The 10,948-nt window shown below is 39.8% G+C and overlaps 1 protein-coding gene across 1 annotated transcript in view; it reads left to right on the forward strand.

Annotated features, from left to right (window-relative positions):
• LOC133464084 (collagen alpha-1(XIX) chain) overlaps nt 1–10,948 on the forward strand; it is a 100,435-nt gene that overhangs the window by 27,739 nt on the left and 61,748 nt on the right. Inside the window, exon 11 of the mRNA XM_061746060.1 lies at nt 9,856–9,909. Coding sequence (XP_061602044.1) covers nt 9,856–9,909 — 54 coding nt within the window. The remainder of the gene's footprint in view (nt 1–9,855; nt 9,910–10,948) is intronic.

A 10,948-nucleotide genomic window follows, 5' to 3' on the forward strand; every position in this document is an offset into this window, starting at 1 on the left:
GTGCATCTGACCTGTAGAAGGAGCGGTTCATGAGCCATTAGCTCTGCCTGCCTGCAAGTTTCCACAATATTGACAAATCCCCTAAACACTTGAGGCTCTTCCTGAAAACGATCAGATTTGGCTCTTCTTGTAATTGTCAATCTACATTGTTCAGAAATAATTACAATCACTTGAAGCTCTGCTGCTTGTGAAGTTACTCTACAAGTATCAGAGATTAAAAATAGATTAGAAAATGAGGAATATGGCCACTTTAAAAACACAGAGAGACGCCATCAGTGAGGTGTAGATGACTGTTGGCAACTATTTTGTCAACCTGATTCGCTGAGCGGCCGGATAGGGGAAACTAATGCCCGACGCGCTTTTTTCCCATGACAGAACAACATCTGTGAATAATTTCATAAATATCCACAATCCATAAACAGCGTAAAATCCAGATCCAAGCAATAATCCATCAAAGAACATTCAAAAAAAGGCGTTAAGTGGTCAGCAAGAAGTAGGCTTCCCCCATCACTCACTCACTTCCAAACTATCATTCCTGTGAGTGAACAGGTGCTGCTCACTCATCTCCATCATCACCATCCTAGCACCACCTAGGTGCACGCAATTCAACACCAAGCCCATGCTATCCGCTACAATGATGCAACGGCATCTTAAAAGTCAAGCAAACGTTGGCAAAGGTTGACCATTCTATGCAATAAAGTGAATGATATTAGCAAGTATGTACACCCATGTGCCACAAGCGGATCATTTAATTAAACCCCAGATTTCTTTATCACCATCATAAATCAAAAAGTGTCAAAATAAAAACCAATACAAAGAAAGAAAATTAAAAAGAGGAGAAAGTTACTGGCCATATTTTGGCCAAAAAGAAAGAAACAGAAAAAGCACTTTGGTGCGTTGATGTGTGCAGTATTTGATGCCCGGGCCAGGAATGAGAAGGGGATAAAGAGGGCCTAAGTATACTGGAGCCCATCTCTGCCACCTGATCCCTGTAGGAACTCTGCACCTACTTTACTATCACAGAATCACCAGGGAACACCCAACACTTACAATCAACTTTAATTCTGCCGATCTTGTGCAGAAAAACAACATAAATGTAGAATGTAGCCTACTTCTCCTTGACTCTTTTAGTATTATGGAGCAGCAGCAGCAGGATCAATATTTCCTCCAGAAGTAAAAAGCTTCTGTGGGCAATTTCTGCCCACAGCACAACGGCTGTAATTCAATTTATTATTTACATTTTCTTATGTGTTATTGTAATTTCTAGGGCTCAAACTAAATTGTTTTTTGTTCGGTTTTTTTTTTGCCCAGGAAACAGTTAAGCTGTCATACTAGGTTAAAAAATGCCATGCTGAAATCTCTGGGACCAAAGCTGTCATGTTCAGGATGACTCCAGCATCTTTAGGGCTGTCAATAATGCATTCATTGAAAGTCCAAATGCTGCTTCCTCTAGAGCAGGGGTCGGCAACCCAAAATGGCCTGATTTACTAAAGGTTTGCGTGCGTAAAAACGTGTGCAAACTTGACAGCACCCGCAAACCAAAGTGCCAGCTGATCTACTAACAGCGTGCAAAGAGGACTGCGTCTCTCAAATGCGCAAAATAGCACACGCAATTAATTTAGTACTTTTGCCCTGATGAATAATCAATATGGGGCGTACCCGCCAGAAATCGCTAAATACTGGGAGGGGAACATGCAAATATCTCCATTTACCACCCGCAATGAGATTTACCAAGCCTGAAAGTTTTTGCGGGGATTGTGATTGCGTCTGTATTTAATACGTTCGAAAGGAAGGTGCTAATCTCCACATGCAAAAGGAGAAATATTTTATTTGAATGTTAAATCGAGTATTATTCAGCAAAAGGTTGCCACAGGAGGCACATTCATTTTTTTATTTGTGATAATAAATAAATCACGTGTTTTCATGGAGAAAAAAGTGTTTCTCATTGTGCGCCTATACTTGTTCTGCAGTTGTCATACCCCGGTGTTGTGCCGTATTCAGCACCCCTGCCGTGAAAAGCACCCCCTCGTCTGACAAAAATGATATTCTCATTCCGTGTTCTGTTCATGTTCTGTTGTCCATGTTCTGTTTAGCGTCCAGTTTTGTGTTAATGATTCATGTTTAAATGTGCTCATGGATTCGGGTAAAAAAAAAGAAATCGGGTGAATGGTTATTGATGTCATTAATTAATAGCCTGCTTACTGTGTTGTCTTCCATAATATTTGTAAATATATATAATATATATGTGTTTGTGTGAGTGTGTATATATAAATATATTGAAGTGTCAGTGTGTTGTTTTTTTTCTTGGTCTACTTATCATTGAATATACGAGGGGGTGCTTTTCACGGCAGGGGTGCTGAATACGGCACAACAATTTGCCTCTTCCACTAATATCTCTAACCCAACTCGTCAAATTTCATTTTGCGCTTGCGACTATATCCTGCTTTCCATCCAGACCATGGCGCAAAGTTTGCGCCGCAAACCGTAAGACACGCAACACCTCATTTAAATACTGAGGTTTGCACCTGTTATCAATTGCGCACGCAATCTTAGTTGATCACCCGCAAAACACACAACAACAGCACGCGCAAACCTTTTCAGTGCACACGCAATTTAGTACTCTTTATTTAGGATCTTAGTAAATCGGGCCCAACATGTAGTTTCTGATGCATCAAATGCACCATTGCAGAAAGTTTTTCCAGTTTTGCCGTTTAAAAAAATAATCATACCGTGAACCGTTAGCATGGACATATCTCATTTTGCACTGGAGGTTCTTTCGAAAAATAGTTTCTTTTACTGACTGCAGTGTGGTCTGCAACCCCCCTCTTGTAAATTCTCCAAATGTGACTGATGTATGTATACAAAAACAGAGTATAACTGGATCTGTAAAGCAGGATTTGAGATGAGAAAGAGGGTCAAGATGGAAAAATGTCAGAATTTTACTAAAATACTTACACTGATTGTCAGAATTGATTGTTTCAAACTTCCGTTTTGTTTAGAAAATGAGCAGAAACATGCCATTAATCACAATAAACCCAACCACAATTTCCTTTTCCTCGTATCCCCCCTTTTAGAGAATCTTTGAGAAGTGTCCCCGCTAAAGAAACGAAAGCATAAATCATGCTGTGATGGACTGTTCATTAGTGGCCTTTTCCGCAGCTGTGCTATTTCCGTGATATATTTGATTTCTTGACCTAACCCCTTGTATCTGATTTAGATTAATATGATGGCGGGACACTAAAACCAAATGAAATGATATAACCAATCCCCACGGCTCAGCAGTGACCACAGAGGAGTACACGATAAATGGGTTAAAACCAGTATCCCCCCATGTCTCCGTAAATGAGTGGATGAAGTTGAGCCCCATCAACTGAATGAGACTGCAAAAAGGATGCCTCTTCTTACCAGTTAAATCACTTACAGTAATCAGCTCTGCGATACTTAAAAGTCCCAAAGACATTATTTGCAGTAACGAGACAGAATGTGTTCTGGAGCGCTGCGTAAGTGGATTATGTGGTCATATGCATAACTGATACTGAGTGGAAATAAATACACCAGAAGACACATCTGTCGAGAGGTAGCAGGTGACACAGCTGGTTTGAAATCGATTTGCTCTCTGTAGCAACACTATCAAAGAGAGAAAACACAGAACTCAACTTTTCCTGAGTCAATTGTTGTTGTAATGTTGACAGCATGAGAAAAGATGGGCAAAACTTTCATGTTGAAAAAAGAAACTCATTGGAAGTTTACAGCTAACGTAATTACTGTGACTACACTTGTGACCGACTATTACCTGAACTGTGCTTTTACTGGAATTAGCTCATATTCCATTTTTAAAAAGGGGAGTAAGTTATTTAAAGCTCCGCTGGACACCTGAGAAACCAGAATTCTGAGCATGAACATGTGATGTAGTATCGGTTTGCAGGCCACAACCCCCCCTCAACCCCCCCAACACAAGCGCACGCTCATATTGGATGGGGGGGGGGGCAGCACACTGTGTCATCTTATGGGTAGTTTAGTTCAAGTGCACACAGGATGTTCAGCTGTACAGGGAAGTGAAAAAAAAAGAAGAGTCAAGTACCTCTGATAGAACATGATATCCCCGCCACTAGACTAGAGAATCAGTGCACCGATATCCTCACACAACGGAGCATTGTTTTATTTATTCAGGGTGTAATGGACATGCTAATTAGACATCTTTTCCAGTGCTCAGTGTCAGTGAGATACTAACTTTTGCTGGAAGTGGTGGCGTATCGCTGAGTAAATGGAAAGTCACAAACGGCATTTTCTGCTGTAACCTCCCTGGCATTTGTAGGTCGGCACTCAAGATATTTATGTTACTTACAGATCTTGTTCCACAGAGCTTGAAAGGTCTGGCATTAAAGCTTAACAACATTTCCCCCACAAAATAATCAGAAAACTTACTATAAACTTTGGTTTTAATTCAGTATTTACCCAGTAGGCCAACGCTTGTTTGTGTACAGTAACTGAAACTTGCAATCACTCTACCTCTTATTGCACGAGGGCACTGACCTGCAGCGGCTCTGCTTGGTATAAAAAAAAGAAAATAAAAAAAAGGTCTAAGTAAACATAATTAGGCTGCATTTGTACATCCCTGCTTCCCCAGCTCTGTTTACTTGCTTGCTTTTTTTGCTTTGTGTTGGGGAGTTGCCAGATTGTCTTGTGGCCCCACCGCTTCAGGAGTGACGAGAAACACTGGCCTGTGTAATTAGCAGGCAAGTGTGCACAGCTCCCCACAGTGTTCTGACCTTGTGCTGCAGGAACAACTGCCACAGAGCCGACACCAGCCTATTCCCAGCCCCTTCTCCCCCGCTTCACTCTACACGGAAAAAGCAGCAGTGCTCATATCCTGCAACAGAGGCCAACAATTTATACCTGGCCTTAGTAGACTACGTCCTCACGTGTGATTTTGCACCGAAATTGGATGTGTAGGCTAGGCTGACAGCCGACACAATTAGATAGAAGGGCAGCATTTTTCACTGGGCTTTGGTGAAGAAGGCAGGATGTCAAAGAAATATGCACTTTTCCCCCCCTTAAGGGGTCATTAGATGTTTCCTTCTTCAGAGATGCCAACACTCTCACATTCGCACATAACAATGTAGGATAATTTAGTGGAACATAGTTGAGACTTTTACAGTACAGTTTGGAATAACATGTAAAAGATTGTGTTTTGACTTACTGTGCCAGCCAGTCCTTTACTAGTTTTTTGTTCTTTTTAACATATTCTTGATTAAATGTATTAAAATATATAGGCTACAAGTAAATAAACAAACTTTTCATATACATATTTATACATTATATATATATATATATATTTTTTTTTTAAATCAACCCAGTCACACTTTTTATACCCTTGTTGACATTAAAAAAACAACCTAGAATTTACAGTGCAAAAACAGCCCTTCTAGAATAAATCTAATCAAAATTGATGGGGGCATCTGTAAGTAATAATAATATAATAATATTTTCTTGGCTAGAATTTTTAAAATGAGATAAATAGTCTAAAATTGGCTTATTTAAAAACACTTTTTTAGAAGTAGGTTTTTGCAGTGTCTAAAACTTATAGTGGCTCTAGTGTGGTAAAACTGCCAAGGACAATAAAGAATGAACTGAGGGTAAGTTTATATTTTTTCATTAAAGCTGATATAGCAATACAGAATTGAATTAATTTAACAGTAAATTCACTGAAGGATATTTGGACCCAAATCAATTAGCAACAAGTAATGTGAAATGAGTTTGTTGAAAAGTTAATAGAATACGAAAATTGAGTGAAATTAAAAAACAAACCATAGGAATTTAGTTAATTATATATAATATAATTAATGATAACTTATTATAAATGTTGTCATGTAATTTGTGCCTGTTTTTTTTTTGTTTGTTCCCACCTGGCAAAAGCTTGTTAAAAGGTCATTGTTTATGTTGAGGTTTTGTGTAGATCTAAAGTTAGATTGAAGAAAAACAAAACACACACACACACACACACACACACACACACACACACACACACACACACACACACACACACACACACACAACTCAGCCAAAAGACGTGACAGCTCACTTTTAATTGCTCCGGATGTCCATGTTTGCAATACAACAGTAAGTTAAGATGTTGTGCTCTCACACGGTGTCAATCTTCTGTACAATTGTCGTCAATGACGCGGTTGCCTGAGTGAGACGGCGCCTTCTTTGTATTGCATTGGGCAAACGTAATGAATTCCTTTTTTCTTTAAACTACTTTGTGGACTCATTTGAACACATTTCCCAGCAGGAAAACATTCAGGGGCTCACAGATTTGTAAGAGTAGGGGCTTCGCTTGACCGTTAAACAGACTGAATATTTAGCATTCATTATCTGGCTTGAGAGTGACTTGAGTTGGCCTAGTGAGGTCCTGTCGGACCAGGAATATAAATCATCTTTTAAAGTTTATACCAGCTGCATTACTCGCTCTGTATTGTAGCAGTTCCCTGTCAGTTCTTTTGTAAATGTATTGTGTCATGCCCACAATCCACGGAAGAGAAGTTTATTTTACAGCACTAACGGGAAACATCAGCTAAATATTTAGTAATGTGTCTGCAAAAGTCCTTTTGTAGAAAAGAAAATAAAGCACGTGGCTCATTTTAAGTAAGCATTACCGCCACTGTACCATTGCCAAAAAATATATGTTTCAGATTTGTCACTTCTGCTTTATTTTTCAGCTTTTTGCAAGTCACTTCATATTTGGTACAGTTGTAGCTAAAGAAACCATTGAAACTGAAAGCAGTAAACACTTGAGCACATGTTTGGAGAGTAAGAGAACAGATTATTTTAGGGCTGCAGTTGATGGTGAATAGACAAGAGTTGCAAGATGAGAACAGGTGTGAAGACTTGAAGGTAAGGCAGAAGGAAGTAGACAGGTGATGAGGAAAAAAAATAAACCTAAATAGAGAGAGGAAAAAAAAAAAAAAGTTTCCAAGGAGTGGCATTAAACATTAAGCGTCTGAGACTTAACAACTGTTCCACTGTGAGAGACAGAGCACTCACTCGGAGTGACTGGTGGGCTGTGGAAGATATGCTGCTGGTGACGAGCTGATGAACCACAGGTGCCATTATTTGATTGAAGCGATGCCAGGTGTTCCATGGCTCCACCCCCCATGAGAAACAGAGAAAAGAGGGAAAGAAAAAGGAAGAAAAGGGCCAGCACAGGCCCTTTTCTTTTCTTATCTTTGACCTCGTTTAATTCATTTTAAGCAAATCACATGCAAATGAGAATGCAAATATACCATATAAATTCAGGCACCTCCTCCTCAAAAAAACCAACAAACAAACAAAAAAAACTGTTAAATAAGTAAGATGCATTAACCATAGAATTGTGGGAAAACATATGTTAAATCTAATGGGGCAAAGCACCATTTCCTCAGGGTTTAACACCTAAACATTTGTAGTTTAACCCTCAGCTCTGCTTGATGTTGTGCACGACTGCACAGGTTCAGCTGCTCCAGTGAAACTGGCTTGAAACTGAAAGTAAGCCACAATGTCGACTTTAACCCTGCACATTCATCACAGCCTGCGTGAAATTAATTGTTTCACGCAGGTATGTTAATACAAAAATGTATTGGCATGCATCAAAACAATATTTATTCGTTATAATTAGTATAAGGGGTGTGCTGAAGTGTTTGAAAGGGAGCTGACGTCATGATTTATCCCATGAACTGTGTTTGTGTCGTAACCATTGACATGTGATGACACCTTAAGGAGCGCTCAAAGTTACTGGGACTGGCAAGACATGAAAGAGTATCCCGAGAGTCTTGATGAGCTACTTAAAATCTGTAACACGATATTGCAATTCAACAAAGAAGCCAAGAGTTATAAACAGAAACAACATGCATATAATTAGTGGGCTAAAAATAACGTCTCTTAAGCTACATGTGATGTTTGTGCATGCATGTTTCCACTGTGGTCCTAGTGAATAAATATTGCACTATATACAGTATATGAAGATCCGATCGTCTTTGGAGCAGCACCCTGCACAGGCCAAAATGAGAGTAGATGTTAATTAAACTAGTGTATAGAATTAAATACATGTCATCTTGCATGACTTTTCAAACTTTTGAGGACCCAGCAATTGAGATCAAGTTAACCGTCACTGCAGGGAACTGCAGTTAAACCACGGGCGCTAACAACAGTGCAACAGGGTTTATGTGTTCACATGATTTTCTGATACCACATGGGTGTTAAACTGTAAACCAAATGTAAACTAGTTGAATTGGCCCAATAAATCCACAATTCTGCTGACTGCAAATATACTGTATGTACGACTATCAGCTGCCACTGCTAGATACTGTTTTCATGACGGACTGCGGCTTTATATAGAGTTCTGCAGTGTGGATACAGAGTGATAAATTCTGAGTGAGTGATTGTTGATGGTTTGTTTATGTACTCACAGGATGGGCCGGTGTGGTTGAAGATTTTCAATAAATTGAGTAATCATGGCCGATATTTTATAGCAGAGACTTAAACACACTTTAAGTTTACTACAGCAACAAAAGGAAGCTGCAGCTTTCCAAAAGATGGAATCACTAATAAATCTGATCCTCTAGATGACAAAAGTTATGTATGTATAATCCCATTACTACTGATCTACAAGTGAAAGTGTGCTGTAAAGTACCGATAAAGAGGTTTTTAATGCCCTTCTTAACACACTCACCTTTCTAGGAGTAGAGAAATGAGATATGAGAAAAGAAATCGCATTATTATTTTTACTGGATGGATGGATGGATGGAACTCTTTATTACAAAAATGTTGGCAAAACTTAATAATTAATCAAAAGTTGCCTGAATCTGGATTTGCTTGCACCTTTGCTTTCTTTAATGTCTTTTCTGTTAAAGGGGAATGTGCCACTGGATCTCCTTGTGCCAGATTGGCCGTGCAAAGTGTGTCTAGGCAATGAGACAAGCTTCCCTGTCAGTCTGTGTTCTGATGAACCACATTAAATGATAAAATCTGATAAAATAATTTCCCAGTAATTTTACTATTCATGCAACCAAAGGGGGAGCTAGGTTACTATAACCCTCGTACTGCTATCATTACCTTACAGGCTGCCTTTTCATGCCACTTTTACCCTGGCTTCTGTTTTCTGAATGGTGGTGTTTAAGACAAGGGTTGCAGGGAGTAGGCGATGAATTAGTCACGTCTCTGGTAGCAAGACTTAATGTGATAAGGGTAGGTAATCATGCTCCGCAGATATATAATTCACTATTAATAGGCTATCTAAGTCTAAATTTAACCATGACAAATTATTGGATTTCTGAGTCATTTTACAGCCTGCTCTTACACTCCATCTTTCCCCTTCCCCACTAACGTATTTCAAATGGTTGGTGCCACTGGCCCAAATGTGTCACGCCTAATAAGGCTTGCTGCAAATTCAAGTTTGTCGATATGTGTCAGGAGCTGTTCATCCCCTATCATTCCCTCATCGAACCTGTTCCTCTGCTTTCGCATGTCACCACTGGGAGGCTTGAGTTTGCCCCGACTCCGCGTAGTTCAGTCCCGCTCCACGGTGCTTTGCTTCGAGGTTTAGAAGCTGTGGCAATCACTGGCTTTGCTAAGCCAAAGTGCATGCAGGGAAGACAGGACAAGGAACTGGTGGCGTAACCAGCTGATTGGGACTCTCTCAGCAGAGTCCTGCCACATGCAGTGACTGACATTACCCCGCGCTTTGGATGGATTGGTTGAGAATCTTAAACCTGCATGATTGTGTGCTGAGTGTCAACGCGCTGACAAACAGTAACGCTTTTACGGGGCAAAAAATCCATCAATCTCAGTCAATGTGCTGTTTTATTTTTCTATTCCCAGGGTCTGAAGGGAGACCCAGGGCCTGTTGGTCCACTTGGTCCCAGAGGATCCAAAGTGAGTGAGTCTGCTATACAGACTGGGATGGACATTGAGATTACTTTTATTTTGTGTTACTTCAGAGAGTCAGTTTGAGTGTCATGAGTTGAAAGGGCTTCGATAATCTGTTTGCACATCAGTTTGAAGGGTTTGCCGTGACCGCTACTTCAGACTAGGAATGGGCGATATTTTACCGTTCACGATAAACCGTCAAAAAAATTCCTCACGATAAGAATTTGTCATCTCGAGGTAAAAACGATAAATTCCCGTTGATGATGTTTTTGTGTAAAACTGATTTATGGAAGGAAGAAAGGAAGGAAGGAAGGAAGGAAGGAAGGAAGGAAGGAAGGAAGGAAGGAAGGAAGGAAGGAAGGAAGGAAGGAAGGAAGGAAGGAAGGAAGGAAGGAAGGAAGGAAGGAAGGAAGGAAGGAAGGAAGGAAGGAAGGAAGGAAGGAAGGAAGGAAGGAAGGAAGGAAGGAAGGAAAGGGGAGAAGGAAGGGAGAAAACAAGGAAGGAGAGAGCAGGAGGAAAGAAGGAAGGAAGGGAAAAAGGAAGGAAGGAAGGAAATGAGCCTGAAAGAAAGAAAGAAAGAAAGAAAGAAAGAAAGAAAGAAAGAAAGAAAGAAAGAAAGAAAGAAAGAAAGAAAGAAAGAAGGATAAATTCCCGTTAATGACGTTTTTGTGTAACAAACATGGCGGATCTGAGAGTGAGATAGATTTATAGTTGAAAAGGTGGAGTTGAATTGGTATTTTTTTATCTTCATTTTTATCGTTATCGGGATAAATGCCAGAAATTATCGTGATGCATTTTTTAGTCCATACCGCCCATCCCTACTTCAGACGTACAGTAGCCAGCTACATTACGGCCCTTTTCATAGCTTATCAGAACCTTAGTAATTGTAACAACTGGGTGAGTGAAAATTTCAGCTCACTGTATCTGTGTGTTTTGGGGATTTATGATTTTCTGTTTGATATGAACATATTTAACAAGATTCCTCTGATTTGGTGACTGAACAATTGGTTTAAAAAAGCCCAGTAGTTTTAAGTCCTGTATGGCA

The sequence above is a fragment of the Cololabis saira genome, chromosome 17 (assembly GCF_033807715.1).
Source record: "Cololabis saira isolate AMF1-May2022 chromosome 17, fColSai1.1, whole genome shotgun sequence".
Classification (NCBI taxonomy): domain Eukaryota; kingdom Metazoa; phylum Chordata; class Actinopteri; order Beloniformes; family Belonidae; genus Cololabis; species Cololabis saira.